This window comes from Delphinus delphis, chromosome 16 (genome assembly GCF_949987515.2).
Source record: "Delphinus delphis chromosome 16, mDelDel1.2, whole genome shotgun sequence".
Taxonomy (NCBI): domain Eukaryota; kingdom Metazoa; phylum Chordata; class Mammalia; order Artiodactyla; family Delphinidae; genus Delphinus; species Delphinus delphis.
This window is the reverse complement of record NC_082698.1, coordinates 68,882,280-68,904,619: the sequence shown is the minus strand read 5'-3', so window position 1 is coordinate 68,904,619 and position 22,340 is coordinate 68,882,280. Positions and strand designations below refer to the sequence as shown.

The following is a 22,340-nucleotide window of genomic DNA, read 5'->3' as shown; positions in this document are numbered from 1 at the left end:
ATCAAGTGAGTTAACAGTAAGTGGAGCTTCTGTTCTGAGCCCATCTCTCCCCACCTCAACTCAGGAGCAGAAGCTCTCATTCTCGAGGGTGGGGTGTGAGCACACTCCACTCCCATATCCTAATAGGAGGTGTACTTCCGTTATTTCTTATAAGTACCTATCTCTCAATACCAAGTTCAGTTATCATTACAAAACAACAAACAAAACCCCACCAATTTCTATCATAAAAATAAAACAACAGTTTTCTAGGCAGTTTCTGAAAGTCAATTTATTTTTTTCTTTTAGTAAAATTAATGAGGGAGCAGTAATTTGACACCAGAAAGAACAAATCTGAGAGTAATTCTGGGACAGAAACATTTACCTAACTACATAAATCCTGTACCAGGTCAAATTCTCATTTCCTCTACAGGAATGTTAGTTTAAAAATGCTCTAAAGTGATATATCTATACTACAAATTGAAACGAGAGTAAAGAAAAGGGCAAAAAAGTTGTCTTTTCTCTACCCACCACAGCAATACTAACAATGAAGTTCTGTTTACTTCCTCTCTAAACTATTAGCAATATCGACATAGTTCTCTGGGGAATAAATCTGCTTATAAGCCAAATTATTACCAACAAGATTTTCAAACTTTTCAGTGGCTCACTTATGTCAAATACTTCACTCAACAAAATATAACATTGAGCAGGTAACAACCAAACAACTAGTTGATTGTTCATCTAGGCTGACTGAAGGCTAAATTTCACCTCACTCAAACTCACCTCATCCTGGTAGTGAAGCAATTCCAAATAACAAAAATTTAGAAGGAAAAACATATATGTCTCTGCTACACTCCACTCCTTAAACTATTTTTAGTAAACCAGATGTGTTGAGCAACAACTAACTTAGGGATATTCTCAAACTGCAGACAATAAATTTATGTAATCAATGATGGAATGTGGTTCAAAATAGACTCCAACTGAAAAAACAACTTTCTCACTGAAGGAGCATATAGCAATGATAAACAGACCCAACACAGTTCAGACACTTGCATTAAATAATATAAGACTCTTCTCTGTTAAAGTCCTTAATCAATCTTTAGTCTAGGAACTAAGAAAATACTCAGGTTTGCTCCACGCATTCCCTTCAACCAGCAATTCACAGCACAATAGTACTATATCAAGGACTTAGTAAAGTAGTTCAATGTCTGTATTTTGCAATGATAGAAACTGAAGTATTAGTAGTCTTATCTCTGAACTTTTAGCACATTATAATGACCAAGAACTTCAAATAGGTTCATTCCTTCAGGTCTAGGATGATTCTACCTTATTGTAGGGAAAATACCTCTTTACTATTGTGTTGGCCAAAAAGTTCGTGTGGGTTTTCCGTAAGAAAACAGAAAAACCCAAACTTTTTGGCCAACCCAATACAGTGAATTTTAATATACAATAAGATAGACATTGGGTATAATTTTAAGCCAGCACATTCTGCTTCAAACCTTTAATGGTTTTCAACTAGTGCCCTTTGTATTATTCCTTTATTACATTTAAAAGCAAAAAGGATTGTGATCCCTAGAAAACAGTGGACTAACAAGCCAGACCAACCCAGATTAATTGATATGAGTCATGTACGATTTTCAGGTAAGAAATAATCTCTTCTACATCTTCTATGAGGCAACCAACCTGAAACTGCAGGTGTGTGCATGGCCAGAAGCCAAAATCCAGGACAAGATGATTTCAAAATCATGCTAAAAGTTCAATGTTCATATTTCATTATCAAACTTTTTTACATGAACTTGATCAAAACTTCAAATTTTAGTGAAAAGTTTTTTAAAACTTCTGTACTCATCCTCCAAAGTAAAGCAACCATACCACAGAAATCATAGTAATTAAAAAAAAAACGAAAACTATAAAAAGCATCTTTAAGAACAAATAATTTGTTTTTTCCTCCTCCTTCCCAGCCAGCTGAGAGACATAGAATCTGAAGAGCTCCCTCCTACTTCCTCTCTTTTTCCCTTCCCCCTTTACTTCAAAGAAAGTTAATTGCAGCCAGGCATGATCAGGAAATCTGAAAGGAGGAAGCAGAAACTCATTTGTGTGCAAAAGGAAGGAAAAACAGAATTAACAATACCATGGTACGCTGCATCAGCAATGTATTAATATGCATTCATTATATTGTCTATAAAATGTTGATTTGATTTCTCTCCTCATTCAACTTGCCTTCCAAAATACTGAAAACTATAATCTATGATGGTTGCACCCGGATCCACCAACCGCACGTAACTTAAAAAAACGACCAAACTGCGACTTCCTTTGGTGGTCCAGCGATTAAGACTCCATGCTCCCAATGCAGGTGGTCTGGGTTCGATCCCTGGTCAGGTAACTAGATCCCACATGCCACAACTAAAAGATCCCGTGAGCCGCAACTAAGACCCAGTGTAGATAGATAGATAAATAAATATTTTTAAAAAAGAACAAATCAATTAACTTAATACATGCCATCTGATACTCAATACACTGAAGTCATTCAGAGAGATAAGTGCAAACCAGTGACCTAAAAGGGAAAGGATCTGTATTAATTCTGAGTCGTGTGTTTCCTAACCATTACCTTACAATATATGTTATTGTGACATATTAAAAAATAGGGGGCTTCCCTGGTGGCGCAGTGGTTGCAAGTCCTCCTGCCGATGCAGGGTACACGGGTTCGTGCCCCGGTCCGCGAAGATCCCACATGCCGCGGAGCGGCTGGGCCTGTGAGCCATGGCCGCTGAGCCTGCGCGTCCGGAGCCTGTGCTCCACAACGGGAGAGGGCCACAACAGTGAGAGGCCCGCATACCAAAAAAAAAAAAAAAATAGGGCTGCACCACTATAAAGGTAACTAAAGGGAGCGTACTACTACAGAATAAAATGCTGAGCACTCAAGGAGAAAGATGGTGAATGGGAATTCCCAGTATAAAACTATTTAAACAGATTCACAATGAAGCATCACTTGTGGGAATTTTTCAAACAAAACTTAGGTGTACTCTATACAGAAAGGCCATTTCCAAAGAAGACTTTCTTCCCCATCCCACATAAGAAGTCTACAAAGGACAATTAACACCCAGATTCAGAAGAAACTGCCTCATGAAATTTAAAGAAATGAGAAAAAACAGGGAGACCATTTTAAAAACTTGTTCAATTTTCCCCAAACGCCCTTCGACTTACATACGGTTACCCTAAGGTTAAGATTTATCAAGGCACTATTTACAAAATCTATGCCAGGAACAGCTGCCATGTTTAACATGCCAAGGAATTTAATGTACTGTTTGGACAACTGGTTAGAGAAAAGCATTGTGGGATAAAGCCACTCTAATTACATGAACTCTAAAAGTATTTTCTTTATGTAGAGTATGTCTATATTTTATAAATTCATTTAAATAAATAACTTTGAAAACCTAGACTAAGCCATCTTCAGTCTCTGGAGTAAATTTTCATTCAAAAAATTACAGTAGCTGTCAATAATTTACATACTGGAGAAACTTTTTATATTTTTAACCTGGTTAAAAAACATTAAATATAAAAATTAAAATGTATACAAAAAAGCTTTACTGTATACCATTTATTACTTCTAAAACTCTTAAGAAACACTAAAATTAAGGTATGCTGGATCCTAAACCAAGTGCTGTTAGTGTAATTCCTTCTGATCTCTTACAACTGAGAATTCACATTACTTGTGAAGCGCAAATGGTTAAAATGTCAAGTGAATCACATCACCTTTGGAAGATCATATCCTTCTAGGCCAGAGGTCAACTTACCTATACTAGCAGGGAAAATATAAATAGCTAACAAAGACAATCATACACATCACCAAGTCAAATAAGACTTTAGCTCTTAAGCCTTTATTTCTAATTCTTTCAATCACTATAATTTTAATAAACATGTTGTAGAGTTTTAGGCCACCTGGCAAGAGTTTATTTTTAAAAGTAATTTCTACATAATGATTTCAGTTCTCTAAATCAAATCCAAGCTTCTACAGTGCTAATCAGCAGCCACAGAATTAAAATACTGAGGCAGAAGGTTCCTTTGATTTTTACCTATACTCACCTAGGCTAATTCCCACTAAAAGACTGTTAGAAATGAGACAAATAAGGCTATAGCAAGCTAAATGGCATTTACAACCAAAACCAAAACAAAATAAAACCCGAGGGAAAAGCTCTAACACCTCCAATATTAAACTGGAACTGCTATGAATTTTTAGCTGTAAATACTGCAAACAAAGAGCAAAAGGTAACAGTACAAAAATGAGGCCATTTAATGAACTGTGAAAAATAATGTGAAGAGACAAAAACATACCCATGTAGACTTCAAAGTAAGAAATAACATTTAATCGAGAGAACTATCATCTACTTTTGGTAGATCTAATAAAAGCGGCACATCACTACTAATTCCCTAAGTATTACAACTTCACACACAGCAAACCACTGCTCATTAACTCAAGCTCTTGTTCTTTCCATGGAAACAATGCCTCTATATTTTACTTTTGAAAAACAGTAACTATTCTGAAATGAAATAGGAGTATGGACTTCCAGCTCTATTAAAAAAAGAAAGTCAAACTAGTTCACTCATACTTTCTTTCAAGGCACTTATTATATTACCTTAAACATTTAAGTAAAAAAAAAAACCTATAAAATATACAGATTTAATTCAACCTAAAATCCAAATATACAAAGAAAACAAACTTCTCTGCATTTTTACTTCAATCTTAAAAAATTAACTGATAGAACTTAACTAGAGATTTTAAAAAACATTTAGCTTACTACTTTTGATATGAGTTTCTTTACATGATTTAAATCTAAAAACCTACTAGAGAACGTTTTTTCCAATTAAGTGTATTTGTATTTAAATTGCAACAACTGGGAATTAAAATTTAGAAACTGAACAATTCAATTAATGACAACCTAAAGAAAAATTCCCACTTAAAAAGAAAATGAACTACTATTATGCTAAACTGATATGAATGTATATAGTAAACACTAATCTCATTTAATTACATTAATGACTCAATTCTTAACCTTTAGAGCTGGAGACAAAGATAATTTATACTAATATCTAACCAGTTATTTTCTAACAATGAACATTTTTTAGAATGGCAGGGACTTTTATTTTGCTTACTTGTGCATGCGACAGGATGCTGGCTGGCTCATAGTAAGTTCTCGGTATATATTTCTTGACTGGATAAATGAATCATTTATCCTATAATCAAAATTTATCAGATGCACTGGGTTTATTATACACCTTGATGTTAGCTAGAATTGAATATTCTAAAGAATATCTGAATATCAGCGAAGTTTAGTGAATAGTTAATTTTTTAAAGCAACCTAAAATTTCTTACCTGGTAGGGCTGAAAGGCACTATCTTCAGTTAAAAAATCCAGTTGTTTATCTACAAGGAATTCTACTGCAGTGATTGAACTGGGTATACTTTTTTCAACCAGGGGTTTGAAAGTCTGGTAAGAGAAAAAAAAAAATTCTAATGGTTATTTTCTGGATTTTATCCTCAAAATGTGAAGGGGTATATATAAATACAACCTATTAAAGTCATTATCATAATGGTTTTAGGATACCAATTGCTATCAGTTTTTATATTATAATCTAAAGTGATGCTTTTATCCATATAATAGAGTACTTTCTATTTATTTAAAAGAAATGAAGATTTTAAGAAATGATATGAAAAAATTCCAGTATAAGTCCCAGTTTATTTTAAAAGAGGGATATAATCAAATATACATGTGTATAAAAATTTCTAATATAAAAAAAGAGAAATTGCTTCTGAAAAAGTAAACTGGGTAGGAGAGCATATTACCCCAACTCTTTAAAATATTGTAAGTATTATTCTTTATAAAACAGAGTAGTTACGATTTACATGTGTAATTTTTTCCCTAGCTCATTCACATCAAGAAGGATTTTATATGATCAGGATGCATCTGGTCTTTTAACTCCACCCCGTGTACTACTCATCCCCGCCCCTGCCCCAAGCACAAATAAAAATCCAGCTGCTTCAGTAAGAGCAGCATGGGGGAAGGGTGTAGGAAAAGAAGGAGGTAAGAAGTATTACACAAAACCGACCTTTCAGTAAAGTCTCTCCAGATTTCCACTATTAAAAAACAAAACAAAACACGGGCGGGGGCGGGGGGGAGTAAATCCATGGTCATTTGATTGTTTTAAAGGAGACTCAACTTTTACATAAAGAAATTTACTCATATCTTGGGGTGGGGGTGGGAGTGAGCGAGGCAGGAGAGGAAGAGGAAGGAAATAAAGGTACTATATATGCATTTTTCTTATGACTATCAGAATCACTTTCGAATAGACGCAGTCTGAATAAAAACCAAATACATTATATCCATGATACTGCTTTAAAACTTTAAAAATATTCCACCATCTTAAAAACAGTGGCTTTACTATAAAAGAATCTAAGTTTGGAAAATGAAATAAACAAGGAACTAAGTTGCTAAACTACCTATATCACATGGGGAAATCTTTCTTGCTACAGGCAACTTCTGCGACCATTTGGATGCAAACCAAAGCTTTCGGCACAGACAGTAAAAATCCCCAGGAGATCCAAAGCCGCTGTATTTCCCCCTTCTCTTATTTATGTATGAAATAAATCTAACATCTTACTAATCATAACTAATAAACACTCTGGGGAAAAACTCTTCAAGATTTTTAATTCAGAATGGCTCTTAAGCAGTTAATTTCTCTATTTAAGAAATTCTTTTTAAAGCTTTCAATTCGATTCATTGAGGAGTCTGTGTTTTGAAAAAGCTAAGAACACAGAGGAATAAATATTTTAAACATGCCTTATTTCTACACTAGCCACACCATGAACTAATAAATGATATCTTCTTTCACAAATTAACATGAAAAAAATTCTCTTACACCTCCACCTATTTTCAGTATTTATGATTAGAAAACCTAGTCACAGTAATATCCTCCCTCCCATGTCCTAGGTCTAACCTTTTAAGTACTACATATGTATCAAAAGTATTTTTACTGGGGTGAGAAATTACATTTTCAAAACAGACATTCCCCCATTATTTAGCTATCTCCTGCTACTGTTGCCATCTAATAACATTTTCCATTTACCATAACTAAATTCCTTAGTGTAATATGTAACATTTTCATATTATATCTTTGTTTAGTTTTTAGTAAACTAGAAAACACTGGCACCTTCTCAGGAGAACATTTAATCCTTGAACTTTATCAAATGCTCTATTTCTTTTTAAACAGTACCAAGTCGGATCAACTTGGGAAGGTTAACAAAAAGGTCTACAAAAGGTATTATCTAAGTGGCTAAAGATACAATTCAATTAAGTAGGATCTGGAAAAAAAGTAAACTTCTCCAGTCTTGAGTGCCTCTTTCTTAGGCAAATAATACAGGTGGTTTGCATTTCCTATGAGAACTAGTCATTTTATAATATGAAAAACATTCTTGTGAAGAGAACCTCTCAGAACTCAGCTTTTTAAGGTAGGTCAGAGTTCTAAGGGTAAATTTCAACAGGCCAATTTATCATAATTTAAATTACTGAGTTAGAAAAAACAAAGGTTTAGTTTCTAGGCTAAAATAAAGAATTTCTCATTTTAGGGTATCTAAACTGAAAGCCACTGGTAGAATTTAGCTATCAGAAATGTTAAAAGACTGGTTTATAATGGTCTATTTCTGATACATGAAGACTTATAATAACCATGTACAAATGGAAGTCAAAAGTATACCATGCTTCTTAAATATTAGTAAACAGGGCCACGACCTGCAAATTTTAAAATGTGCAATTACTTTTAAACTAAAAATATGTTCCCACCAAGTGCCGATAAATACTTTTATAGTACTTGTTAAAGAAATGTTTTAATATATATTAAACAAGCAACCCTAAAAATATGCAACTGTTCGTACTTTATGGAAAAATTAAAGACAAACAACATATAAAGCTAAGAGTTAAAAATACATCCTGATTCCCTAAAGTGGCAAGTCAATGATGTAACCATTATTAACTTTTGTATCCAAGTCAAACATAACCATTTCAAAGACATTATTAGCTTAAAAATAAAAAATATTTAAATAAAAGCGAATGGATCCTACAGATTTTTATGTAGTAAGTATTTCATGGGTCTAGGTGCACTGGAATGTAAAGTAACTAGAACTCATGCATAGCTAAGTAATTCAAGACTCTAAAGATATACCATTCTATGAGGAACTTCCACAGCCTAAGGGGAAGCAAGGAGCTACCATCTGATGAAAGTCACAGTAGAATATGGCCCTAATCATAAAAAGACTATTATTCTAATGCTGAAAAAAGCCTTTGAAAATCCAAATTAAAACTACCAATTAAACAAAACACTTTTTCAATTTTATTAATGGATTGGGAGTTCTTTTAAGGTCCTTTGTCTTTGTTAACTGTACTTTAAAAATAGTATAAAGCCAAAATAAATACTTAGTTGAGAGTCTGCATTTCTAGTAGGGCCTACCACGCTATAGGAAGAATGCTTAGAACAACTGTATCCTGTTTGGGGCTCCATGCTGCACCACATTCCATTCACATGAGGAAGAGGCGAACAGATGAGCCCTCCTCGAAAATACATTTTTAAAATAAATCAGCTGCAGTTCTCAAACATAACTCAGCTGCTCAAACAAACCATGTTAAACCTCATCATTTAACATTTAATTGGAAATTCATGGAGTTTATGTCTACAGTCTGAGTTTCTAACAATCTCCAGTTAACATTTAACAATTCCTTTTCCAAGTGAAAAAAATCAGGCTCATTAACTACAAAAATCTGATATAAATCTCCCTAAAGGAATACTAAAGCAGAAAACAATCTAGGATACATTTCAGAAGTCAAGGTTTAGTCTTAAAAAAAAAAAAAAAGACTGGAGTGACTCGAAAGAACAAAGTCCAAATTCCCACCCAAGCAGGTCTATTGAAAAACACGATACTGTTAGAAAACAAGTTGGGGGTGGGGAAAAGAATACACCACAGAAGAAAACCCTCACAAAACAAACACCCCTACTTCCCTTAACACATTATATTCTAAAACCCTAATCTAAAACATTTCTGCTATAATACTTTAAACAACTGAGGTCTTTTTTTTTTATCTTTACAGTGTTATGAAATTACTGCACACACAATAAATCTCTTCCTAAACAAATGAAATCGTTAAAAATTCTTAAAACTAAGAACACTAAGGCTGGATCTATAAAAGACAGTGACCTTAATTCCTAAGGCTGAGAAGCAAAACCAAATGTAAATTAAGACAAAAGAAAAAGGAAGCAGAAAAATACAAACCGTACTTTGTTCTTGAGAATTTTAAAGTATCTTTAAATCTCATATATCCACGACAAGGCTTTAAAGGTCAAGAAGTATTGCTGACATTTCCATTTTGTTCTTGAGCAGTATTTTTTTTTAATCTAACCTAAATACTTCTTAAGTCTTAAAAAATCACAGGCAAATGTCTCTCAAACCAAGCATTTCTAAGCTTACTTGCAGCGTCGTCATTGTATAGTAAGAAAAGCCAAGACCACAGAACGAAGCAGAGGCTGTAACCTAACAAGTCTCCGACGAGCAAATGACGATTTTCTGTCTGCTCCGGCTCGGTCCTGGCAGTGATGAGGATTACAACTCGCTCTTTGTCATCAGCACTGTGGTGTTAACGACTAAGAAATCCTGCAGCTGAAGCACTACTGCATCCTCCGATCTGGGTCAGGATAATTTCTCCCGAGGTCGCTTACATAACCAGTAAGATACTCCAAATAGAGAGAACAGCCATCCATCAGCTAGAGAAAGCCTTTTCCCACTGTACTCTGCGTGGAAACACACTGCAGTAGCTTCCAACAGTGCAGACACCCAAATGAGAAGGACTACTTGGCTTAGGGCACACTGAGAGAAGGGAAGAGGCGGTGCTCTGTAAACTGTAACTAATCCTCCGTCACAGGTGCTGATGGAGTCACTTCCAGCACGAGTCACATTACTGGTGATTACTCATTTGGCTGCGCCATAGAGACTGGCTCATAATTTTAACAACAGACAAAGACAGACTAGTGGCGAGACTGAGAGCTCAAGTTTACTGTCTCCTTCATAAAGCAAATGCAAATACAAAGTTTTTGCTTTCCAGATTTACCAAGGGGAGAAAGTGCAGAAAACAAGTAATGTGTAAATATCTCTCAAGCTGGAAAAAATAAAGCATAACTTTAAACCATCAAAAATACTTTCAAGTGTGTTTTCAAGTAAATAGTTTATTTTTAGTTTAATCATTTCTCCTTAGAAATATACTGACATTTCTAAAAATGCAGGGAAGAAAACAGTTTAACATTTCTGGAGTAATTAAGTTAAATCAAATGACATAACCAACAATCTCACTGACACTTTACTCAAAGGAAAAACGCACCGGTAATGTTTATTTTGGCAGATTAAAAAATATTCCTGAAACATTTTCATTGTTTATAAAAATAATTTAAATAGTTTACAGTTATAAAAACCTATAATGGCCACACATGGCTACTGAGCACCTGACATGTGATTAGTCTGAATTGAGATGTGTGCTGTATGTATAATAAACACACTGAATACAAAGAATGTCAGATATCTGCAAGTGCAAGAAAACATTCACCTTTTTTTTTTTTTTTGAGACAATGAATACGACTTTATTCGGAAAGCCGGCAGACCAAGAAGGTGGCAGACTAGTGTCTCTGAAACACCATCTTCATTCACCTATTTTTTAATGATGTTTGTGAATGGTCTTTTATTATAAATTTGTCCCAATGTTAGGTATCTCAATTTCAACAAATTTAAAATTTTACACTGATTTTTTTAAACACCGCACACACAACCATTTTATCAAATTATGTTAAAAGAAAAACTTCCAGACACCAGCCAATGCCCTGTCCCTTTAAATCTATTCCAGATGTATCAATTTCATTTCAAAGAAAACATCAGGTTAACTACTGAAAAGCAGATATTTTAAATTTAGTCTATTATGGATTGCACTTAAAATCTCAATCAATCCTGTTTTAAGGATGAAAGAGAGGGGTAATGATTATTCAATGAATGTTAGTAAAGGGACTACCCTGGTGGCACAGTGGTTAAGAATCCACCTGCCAATGCAGGGGACACGGGTTCGAGCCCTGGTCTGGGAAGATCCCACATGCCGTGGAGGAACTAACCCCGTGCACCACAACCAGAGAAAGCCAGCACACAGCAATGAAGACCCAACGCAGCCAAAATATAAAATACAGCATCCCAATAATTCATTCATAATTAATTACTTAAGACGTGAACATAAAACATATATGGAATTAAAAGAATTCAATGTAAGTTTCCAGAAGAACAACGAGTAATATGGCAGCCTTATTCTGAGCCACAAACAACCTCAAATGTTTGATTCAGATTATTACATTATAGACTATCAAATTTTAAATATACATCATACTACTTTTCTACAATTTACTGTACATTAGAGAATGAGTTAAATATTTCACAAGATTCATCTTACAATCTCACATAAATTCAAGTTTGACTATATGTGTTGTTATTAACTTAAAAACATGTCTTTGTTCCTCAAGTACTATTAGTCCCCTACAGAATCAAACAGCATTAAGACCTACACTTAGCTAACAATCCAAATGCCACAATATTTATATATTGCTAATGGTACATAATTCAATAATTTTTATAAAATCAAAATAATGTCAATACTGAAAAACCATTCACTTTTATTTCATACTACATCAGAGCTACATTAAAGTTAGATGCTTCTCCATTGATATAAATACTACATAGTTGATTCTTAATGCAAATAAAGGGTACAAGTGCAACTAGTTGAAAACCATAAATATCTTTTTAATATTTAAATTGGCCTTGATAAATATTTTATAAATATATGAGTGTGAGTTTGGTCTGGTACGCTGGCAAATTTCTAACACAAATAAAAATAGTGAAGTAACAATACAGAGAAACCACTTGGTAGCAAGCGTTAAGTTGCTCAGCTTTTACATCAAGTCTCCTTAATTCTCTCTTGTTCTTACAACTCATAAGGGATGGTATTAAATATCACCTTCCAGACAGCGAAAAGCACCAATTTGAGGCGAGGAGCATTTCAGTCCTTTAAACTGGTTCTTCTTATGGCTTATACCTTCCTTAATGAATTAAGGAAGGAAGTTGAAGAGCTACTGTTAAAATTTTTTTTTCTTTCTTTTTTTTGGTTGGGTAAAAGGTCTTTTCTGGCAGCCTAACCAGGCTAGAGGAAGAGGAAACTACTCCAGTTACTGCCCAGAAATACACATCTCTGACTTCCTTCCTTTTTAGCTGGTTTCTAGGTTACAAGCTGAATAAGTCAACAGAGGTGAGAAAGTAAACAGAGGCTTAAAAGGAAGGCAACACTGTATGGCTATCTGAAGAAAATCTGTTCCTTCCAATAACTGTAGAACCTTTTTACATGTAATTAAGAGTTAAACTAGCATTTTAGTCCCATTTATCTTGGGCTATCAAAGAAATAAATCCCTCATCTTTATAGATATGGAAGCCTAAACAAACAAGTGGATTTCTCCAAGTATACAGACTTTACAAAAAACCAAAAACCTCTAAGTTTCAGTGGCTTATTAGCATTTTAAGTATTTCTTTTTTAGACATAAGGATAGGAAAACAAGAGAAACAATAGTAGTTAAAAGAGGATTTGGATTTGATATGGCCTTATTTGAAGGCTGACTAGATTCAGGAAAATACTTTTCATTATGCCCTATTGCCCTATAAATCTATGAAAATATATAATGAAACGTGTAATGAAACTCTAATGAAACTCTCGCATCATGGTAGTGCCCAAATGATTAACTTCTTCACATTAACAAATCCATGTAGATCTTCCAAGCACTGCAAAGGTTGTGTAGCAGTTTCGTACCTTCAATAGACCATGAAGTTCCAAGAGGATCTCCAGATGATACAGACATAATCTTGATTTTTAAACTCTCTTCTCTCCCTTAAGCATGCAGGACATTCATTCAACCAATATGCATGGGATGTCTTCAATTAATGCACTTTTCCCTCCTTTGTTACCTATATCCTTGATAACTGCCCCAGTCATTAAGAGGAAAGTTGTGCAACAACTGAATGTGTTCATTTTTTTAACTCGGTAAATATCACATCATAGGTTCTATGACATACAGTTGACTAAGAAAAATCATTGTTGATAACACAAAAACACTACACAAATAGTCTCTGTGACTGAATAAGCATTATGGCTGAATTCAGTGTCCTTTCTTTTATTTTTTCCTTCTAGTCTTTCTGAGTACTAATAAAGCACATACTCTTAACTTGAGTAGTTTTATCAGTTTGTCATATCTAGGACTTCTCTTTCAGAATCTCCCTGATCAGTCTTTCTTCCTCCCAATATTATGAGGTTTCACTTAAAGTCATCCCTCTGTATCTGTGAGGGATTGGTTCCAGGGCCCAGGAAGACATCAAAATCCTTGAAGGCTCAAGTCTCTCATATAAAATAGCATAGTATTTGCATATAACCTACCCACATCTTCCCATAAACTTTAAATCATCTCTAGATTACTTATAATCTTAATATAAATACTATGTAGACAGTTGCCAGGTGCAAGGCAAATTCAAGTTTTGTTTTTGAGAATTTTCTGGAATTTCTTCTTCTGAAATTTTCCACGGTTGATTGCATCCTCAGATGCAGAATCCGCAAATAGGGAGGGCTGACTGTACTTTTCTTTCTCTACCACTTCACAGGTGTGTGCCATTGAGATAACCAATTTTTCTTTCCACAAATAATTCCAAACTATATTTTTAGACCTAAATTTTCACCTTCTAACCTGTATTTTATACTGTTACTAGGACACAGCCATACTTGTACCCTGTCGCCACATAAAGCCAAATATGTCGAGAATTAAATATTTAACCTTCTTTCCTAAGTTATTCACGCTTCTTTCAAAACCACTAGAAATATTATCACAACTTCAGAAGTAGTTACCTCAAAATTCATTAATACAGTAATCATGCTTGATGATTTACTTTGGTTCCCTTGCTCATATTATAATATTCTGAATACTTGATATTTTTTCCTTTAAACCTCTGTCAATAATATGTAATTTTTTTTGGTTTTGGGTTTTTTTTTTTTTTTTTTTTTTTTGCGGTACACGGGCCTCTCACTGTTGTGGCCTCTCCCGTGTGGAGCACAGGCTCCGGACGCGCAGGCTCAGCGGGCATGGCTCACGGGCCCAGCCGCTCCGCGGCATGTGGGATCTTCCTGGACCGGGGCACGAACCCGTACCCCCTGCATCAGCAGGCGGATTCTCAACCACTGCACTACCAGGGAAGCCCTAATATGTAATTTTTAAATAAATTATTCCATAACTTTAATATGACTTTGATAAAAATAGCAGTAAGATTTTTTGGAAGTAGACAAATCAAATTTATGGAAAAGCAAATATAAAGAAAAGAAAAATACAAATCAATGATAGGAAACTAGCCCTAAAAGATACATCAAATTTCAATGCTCTAATTAATACAACAATGGGAAACTAGAACATACATAAATAATAATCAATGGATACTTTAAAAAGTCCCAAAATAGCATCAGGTAAGTACGGGAATTTACTGTAAAATGAAGGTGGATTTTCAAATCCGAGGCAGTAAAATGAGAATCAGAAAATTTAATACGAGAAAGATAGTTGTTAAAATAGAAATGGAACTTTAGAGATTAATCTCATTTTTACAGAGGAAGAAATGGACATTCAGAGAGATTAAGTGATTTTTTTCATCAAAATACTTCTTTGTAGAAGCCCTGGGACTAGAAACTGGATTTCCTAATTCATAGCTGAATGAATGATTTTTACATTGTAAGATGGTGTGAAACAACCATATTGTTTTCATGCTTGTTGCCATGAGGCAGCAGAGAGCAAAGTGTTTTGCTATCTGCTGAATAAAACTTCAAACTTTGAACTTAAAATGGAGGAAACTGAAACTAGTCTAGAAGAAAATGCAAGATTATATACTACCAAGGAAAAGAGGTAGAGCATAATAAACTTATCTATTTTTAATATGCTTTACTGACACTTGTCACCTATCAGAAAGAAGAAACAACCAGGATTAGGTAAACCATTCAACATAAGAGTTTCTAAAGCTATATTCTGAAAAACACCATTTGAGAAGACAATAAAACACTAAGAGTTAAAAGAAAAAGCAAGTTTAATTTAATTCCTATTTTGTCACTATTATTTCTATCAAGAAAAAATATTTTTAATGTAGAAAGTGTAAACTAGGGATTAAAAATAAACTAAACCATAAAAAACAGATATAGGATCCTTTTTGCTTTGTTTCAAGAAACAACTAGTTTTCCTTATAAATAACATAATTACATTAGAGAATAATTTGGAAAACAAAAGAAATGGGTGAAAAAAAGGATCCCACGGTTCTAACCATGAACTCAGCCAGTTAAGCATGTAATTGCTTTTTCCACAAGTATGTATATTTGTTACCAAGTTTTAAGGCACATATAATTTATAAGTTGCTCATTTCACTTAGTATTTCTTTTGGGGGGTGGGGGCGGCTGTGCCATGTAGCTTGCAGGATCTTAGTTCCCCAACCAGGGACTGAACCCAGGCCCCTGCAGTGAAAGCAGAGAGTCCTAACCACTGGACCGCCAGGGAATTCCCCACTTAGTACTCTTTTCATGTTATTACACTGCCATCATTTAAAATAGCTATCTAACAAATACTTAATAATCAAGCAAATGAACATTAAGTTTACTCTGCTTTTTCTCAGTGTTGGATATTTAGGCCTTCTTCACTTCTCTACTATTAGAAAAATAATAGGAAAATCTTCATGCTTTTGTTAAACAACCAAAATTCCAAGTTTAGAGGGTTCAAATAAATTACATGTTAGAATATTAAATTGACAGATATAAACTCAGAGCCATTACTGGCAATCTTTGAAAAAACCATGACATTATCAGGGTATTAGAGAGAGGTATCTATTAATATTTATAAAGGAGGAAAGGGGCAATTTAGAAAAAAACTACATGCTAGTAAATGAACTCCAGAAAAACTCTAAGATGGATAATTAGAATCATGAGAAAAACAAACAAACAAAAAACCCCACACAGTGATAGTTACTAAGAGACAAATATACTCATTGAGAATAATTTGTCTTTTAATAAAAACAAAGGTTACTTTCACCAAGAAAATTTGCAATACGTAAGTCAATGAAATATGGGCTAGATGACAGTTCTTGGTACATTTGTACCTAGTTAAATAGTACTGAATAATAGTACTGCTTTTAACCTATAATATAGCATCTCTTCATCTTTGGTCTTACACACTATCACTTGAAGGCTGTCTTTATTTGCAAATTAATAAATGACAGAATGATTCCAAAATATATCTCACAAAAAATGCAATTAAGAACTAGATTACTCCCAAAGTTAATAATCAAAAGGTTAGGTTCTATTTTTAGGTTGAAAAAATCAACTACATAGGTAGAATGTAAGGGAGATCTAGCTTCCTAGAAATTCATATGAAAGAATCCGGGAGGATTTCAAGACACTAAGCCAATAGAAGTCACGTTTGTTTGTTTGTTTTTGCGGTAAGTGGGCCTCTCACTGTTGTGGCCTCTCCCGATGCGGAGAACAGGCTCTGTACGCGCAGGCTCAGCGGCCATGGCTCACGGGCCTAGCTGCTCTGCGGCATGTGGGATCTTCCCGGACCGGGAAACGAACCCGTGTCTCCTGCATCGGCAGGCGGACCCTCAACCACTGCGCCACCAGGGAAGCCCAAAGTCACGTATTTTTTAAAAAGAGAGGACAGAGTGGTGACAAATCAAATTTTGACACAAAGTACCCAGACCAAGGGAGGTACTGGTCCCCTTAGATTTTGCACTGGTCATACCACCTCTGAATATCTTGATCAACTTGGGACATCATAATAGAAGAGGAACGATTACAAACTGTGATGTGTCGACACTTAAAAATCATGAATTATTAGGATCATTTGAAGGAATGGAGAAGAGGAGAGCAAACAATAATTAACTATGTACAATTATTTAAAGGGTTGGGTAATTTGAAAAGGAAGAAGCTTGTAAGTAAAATTTCCATGAAGGCCAATTCTAGCTCAGCACAAAGAATGTACAAATTTTTAATAATTAAACACTATCAAACCAAGGGACACTTACTCATGAAGTAGTGAGCTTCCAATAACAAGAAGCACTCAAGAAGAATCTGGATGAAAACTAACTTGGCAAGCTTGTCCCTGATGGATCCCATTTCTGGCTTTGGCAAGGGGTTGTTTATGAAATATCAAAGATTTTTTCCAATTCTAAGATCTAATACTGTATTCATTAAGCAATTTAATGTTTAAGAGCAAAGCGAAGATAAACAAAATTAAACCAAACTTTTCATAAACACTGCTACTGCTGCTTTTGCATATAAGAAAGCATAAAAAGGGTACTGCTGAATGTTCATGTATTACTGACATAAGGTGGCAGAATTAAAAGTAAAAAGTAACATCTCCCATTTTAGAATAAATTAAGTTAACCAAGACTTGTTCTGCTTGGCAGAAATAACTACATGGGAGACTTTTGGGGCACAGAATTTCTGTAATCCACAGATCCTTCATCTCTTACGTTGAAAAAGTAAATGTAGGGCTTCCCTGGTGGCGCAGTGGTTGAGAGTCCGCCTGCCAATGCAGGGGACACGGGTTCGTGCCCCGGTCTGGGAAGATCCCACATGCCGCGGAGCGGCTGGGCCCGTGAGCCGTGGCCGCTGAGCCATGGCCGCTGAGCCTGCGCGTCCGGAGCCTGTGCTCCACAACGGGAGAGGCCACAACAGTGAGAGGCCCGCGTACCGCAAAAAAAAAAAAAAAGTAAATGTAATTTTGTGAGAATAAAAAATATTACAAAATTAAATCTACTCAACCATAAATGCAAAGCATGTGTTAAAATGCTAATAATCAAAATCACAGAAGAAATTCCAAGTTAAGCTAAATAAAATATTTTAAAATATTTCTTCCAATTTTTATTAATCATTTCACTGCTTGTACTCTTGGAAACTTGAATAGGATATCTATTTCTTTATTGGTTTTGTTCATTTCTGTCTGGCAAACATCTGTTACTTGTGAAGCACAAGTCAACAAAGCCTCTACAATTATTTCTCCATTATCTCCTTTTTTGTCAAAAACTATGATGATGTCAGCAACAATCTGGAAGCGGAATTTTTCAACTAACAAGGAGGATTCACGACTTCCATTAAGTATAATAGAGTAGCTATTTTGGTTATTTTTTAAATTAATACATTTTAGGTGATAATGATCCATATGCTAAGTAGTATTTAGATTCAAAATATGGTAATACCAAAGTTATCAAAGTTTCAAGCATATTTCGTTAAGTATTATAACTTATGCCAACATTTTGACAGGCCTGAAATAACAAAGTACTAACTACAATGCCAAGTTAAAAGGCTACAATGGAAGAGAGAATTTCACATAAAGACTTTGGCACTAAAGTGTTTTCTTTGAATTACTAACAAATTATGATTCATTGAAAATGAACTTTCCTTCCCTTCTAACATATTACAGGACAAATGAAAGTTTATATTGGAAGAAAACCCACAAAAACAAAACAAAAAACCCCAGAGAAAACGAATACCCATAACCTAATTTCAGGTCAATAACCACTAATATAATTTTGCTACACTTCCTTTAAAAGAAATCCCTCCCCTGGAAAGCTCTGTTTTCTTAATTTAGGTCAGTTCCTGTTTCATTGAGGACATCTCCCTCTAAGGGGATGAGGCAACAAAAGTCCTAAGGCTAAGTGGGGAGGGAAAAAGCTAAGGTCCATTAGTGATGCCCAGAAGCCTTGCTTAAGTTTATCTCTGTAGAGAGAGAGGAAAGTTTCACAATTAGACTCTTCATGGATAATAGATTCCTTCCAGGATCTTAGTTTCCTTCAAAGTTTCAGACAGCCTGTAAGCAGTCTGGACAAATAAACTTCTTTGGGACTCCTGTGGATTTAGCAGTGTTTTATAGCTTTTCAAACAGTTGTTTTCTCCTTAGGGATCTGAAAACTTCTCTGCATTGACCACTGACCACCTGTTTTTAAGAGCTTTTTAAAGTAGAACAGTTTTTCCTGATTTCAGGAATCCTTAGGATCATCTTTCCTTCTTCCCAACACATTTAGGTCAAACTTCGAGCTGTATTCTACTTGGCCTTGGATAACATGAGCATACTCAAAAGGTTACATGATTTAGCTTAAAAAAAAAAAATCAAGTCATTTAAATGGTCATGGAACTATGAATTTTTCTACTCTGATGGGGAGAAATGCTACATAAGGAAGCAACTGCTAAAACACAACAAACTACTGAATGTAACAAAAAAGAAGCAAACTCACAGATACAGAGAACAAACTAGTGGTTACCAGTGGGGAGAGGGAAGGGGGAGGGGATTAAAGATACAAACTGTTATGTATAAAATAAGCTACAAGGATATACTGTACAATACAGGAAATACAGCCAATATTTTATAATAACTATAAATGGAGTATAACCTTTAAAATCTGTGTGGTAACATATAATATCAACTATACTTCAATAAAAATTTTTTTTAAAAAGAAGCAATTGCTTATGAAACAGATTTATCAATGGGTCAACTAAAAATGCCTGTGTACTTTCCACTGCCACTTGCTTTGCCAGCAAGGAGGGAGTTTTCTTTACCATTCTCTTACAGTAGTGTACTGGATTGAGCTTTGATAAGCTTCATTAAGTTTATTACTACATTAATTGGTAAAGAATCCTGAAAGGTTTACTTTACTTCCAGAGCTTAATGCTGAAGGCACAGTGTTGTTAGCCAAGTCCTTAAAACAGTGGTTCTCAAAGGACAGACCTCTGTCCAGCTGCATCAACAGTATCAAGTAACTAGTTTAAAATGCAAATTCTCAGGCTTCACCCCTACCAGAATCAGAATTTCTGAGAGGTAGGGCCTAGAAATCTGTGTTTTAACAAGTCCTTGGGTAATTCTGGAGCACCTTGAAGTTTGAGAACCAGTGGCTCATAGCAAGTGTTCTTAAACTCTTTGGGGTCAGTGTACTCCCAGAGTCTGATGAAAGCTATAGCCCCCCCGAAACATGACACATAAAATTTTGCACCACAATTTCAGGGGTTTCCAAGATCATCTGGAGAATCTTCTAAGAATATACATTTCTAAGCTTTAACCCTGATGATCTACTGAATCAAAAAATCAGGATGGGGCACTTCATTGTAAATATTTTTTTTTGTAAATATTTTTAAAACTTCATTTTTAAAATATTTTCCCCACTGCCTCAACATCTCCACAAGTAGGCTATAAGCACCCTGGCCCAGGTGACCAGGTACACCAGGTTGATAAGGTTGGCCTCTGCCACAAGTTCCCTTTCCTGCCCTCCTCTGACCATGACCTAATAACATTCAAAGGCACCAATGAAATCTTCTTGGCTCTTTTACTTTTACTTGGGTAATCCAACCTGACGCCCCCAAGAAGAACACTAGCCTACAGGTCCTTGTGCTCTCTCTTGGCTCCCCACCTGCTTGGTTGAGCCCACTCCCTTGTGGCATAGTGACTTTCTCTCTCTAGGACCTCTGAGTATAACAAACTTCGTTTTCATGTGCCTCTCCTGTGTCTCCTCTTGCGTCTGTACCTCACTGACCATCAAATAAAAGAATACTGAACCAGCCTAGGAATCCTCAGTTTTAAAATGCTATCTGACTTAACTCTGAGGTTCGGTCAGCTTTGAGAACCACTGCTTCAAGGATCCATGAATGCTGGTTGAAAACACCTAGTCTAGAGTGATCAAATCTCAGGACAGAGTGCCCCAGTTCAGGTCTTAGATATTCTCTTGACAAACCAGTCTCCTTGTCACTTTGCTAACTCAACCTCCTCCTCTCTCAGGAAGCACAGGGTCTTTAAATAGCCTATCAACAGCTTACACTGGAAAGCTGCTCACTCTCAATGTGGAGATGTGAGAACCATGTAGCAATCAATTTCACACACCAGGTTCTCAAATTCAAGTAACCTAGGGCTAGTGGAAGATAAGCTCTTGTATTATGCAAAGAGATACCTATTTAAAGATGCCTTGGATTCCTAAAAATATCATGCAGTTAAAGCAGCAGGCTCAGAAAGTGGCACTGTTGCATCCCTAGATTAAATGGAAGGAGGGAACAGAGCCAAAATAGTAAACAATATAACCACAAAGGTAGTTTCTCTTGATGCTTAAAAAAGATGAGAATTCCAATCATTGCTGTTCCTTACCTTCTACTCAGTAGGAGGAACATAGAGGAAGTTCCTCAAGAGAAGATATGAAGAGCCAAAAGCATAGTTAATCATCAACAAAAAAGATTTCCAAGCTGATTAAAATTGCCTATGAAGCAGCAAAAAAATTTCCCAGGTCACATGAACTATGAACCAAGAATGAGTTGGCTTAAGATTGTGACCCAAGGAGGTGAAGGCCCAAAATTACATTACAGTCTCCTATCATGTATGATCAATTACAGCAATTTGGGGGATGGGGGGAGAAAATGGGGACACTAAGGTTACGTGTCCTATCCTGACATCTACAAAGCATACATGAAGTTATAATTAAAGGTGCTCATCTTTAGAATGGTATCACTTACATGTAGAACCTAAAATATGACACAAATGAACCTATCTACGAAACAGACTCACAGAAATAGAGAACAGACTTGTGGTATGTATGGAATGGATGGACAACAAGGTCCTACTGTATAGCACAGGGAACTATATTCAGTGTTCTTTGATGAACCATAATGGAAAAGGATATAAAAAAGAATGTGTATGTATGGCTAAATCACTTTGCTGTGTAGCAGAAATTAACACAGCATTGTAAATCAACTATACTTCAATATAAAAAAAGATACATGAAGCATAAAACATTCACTAATAGTGAATCAAGCTCTCAAATTACATACTTTAGCTATTACAAGTTCATGACCATTAATTATTCATCCAGTTAGCAAATGTTTGTGCAGCCCCTATGATGTGGTATATATCCACTGTGCATATTACATACAGAAAGTAAGAGTTACCACTATTTTGTTTTCCTTGGCATCTTATCTAGATAATAAAGGAACTAACTGCTCTTGTACAAAGAAATTTAAAAACAGTAATGTTAAATCCCCAGTTTAGGTTCCAAAAAGCTACTACTTAAGTATGGTACAACACACTCTCCCACCCCATCCCTCACAGGCATGCATCAGTATAATATGTGGTAAAACTTGCTTGGCAGCTTTTGATGCAAAAAAAGCATTAGGAAGTTTTATTCATTCTACAAATATTCACTGGAATATCTACAAT

General features: G+C 35.2%; 1 protein-coding gene across 4 annotated transcripts in view; it reads right to left on the bottom strand.

Annotated features, from left to right (window-relative positions):
* Positions 1-22,340, bottom strand: part of JMJD1C (jumonji domain containing 1C) — a 308,870-nt gene that overhangs the window by 66,639 nt on the left and 219,891 nt on the right. For 3 of the 4 annotated variants that reach the window (XM_060034933.1, XM_060034930.2, XM_060034932.1), the window contains exon 3: positions 5,348-5,461. The exons of the other annotated variant lie outside the window; for it this stretch is intronic. Coding sequence is in view for 2 of the 3 variants with exons in the window: in XM_060034930.2 (XP_059890913.1) it covers positions 5,348-5,461 (114 nt within the window). In the remaining variant the exon portion in view is untranslated. The remainder of the gene's footprint in view (positions 1-5,347; positions 5,462-22,340) is intronic. 4 annotated transcript variants of the gene reach the window in all.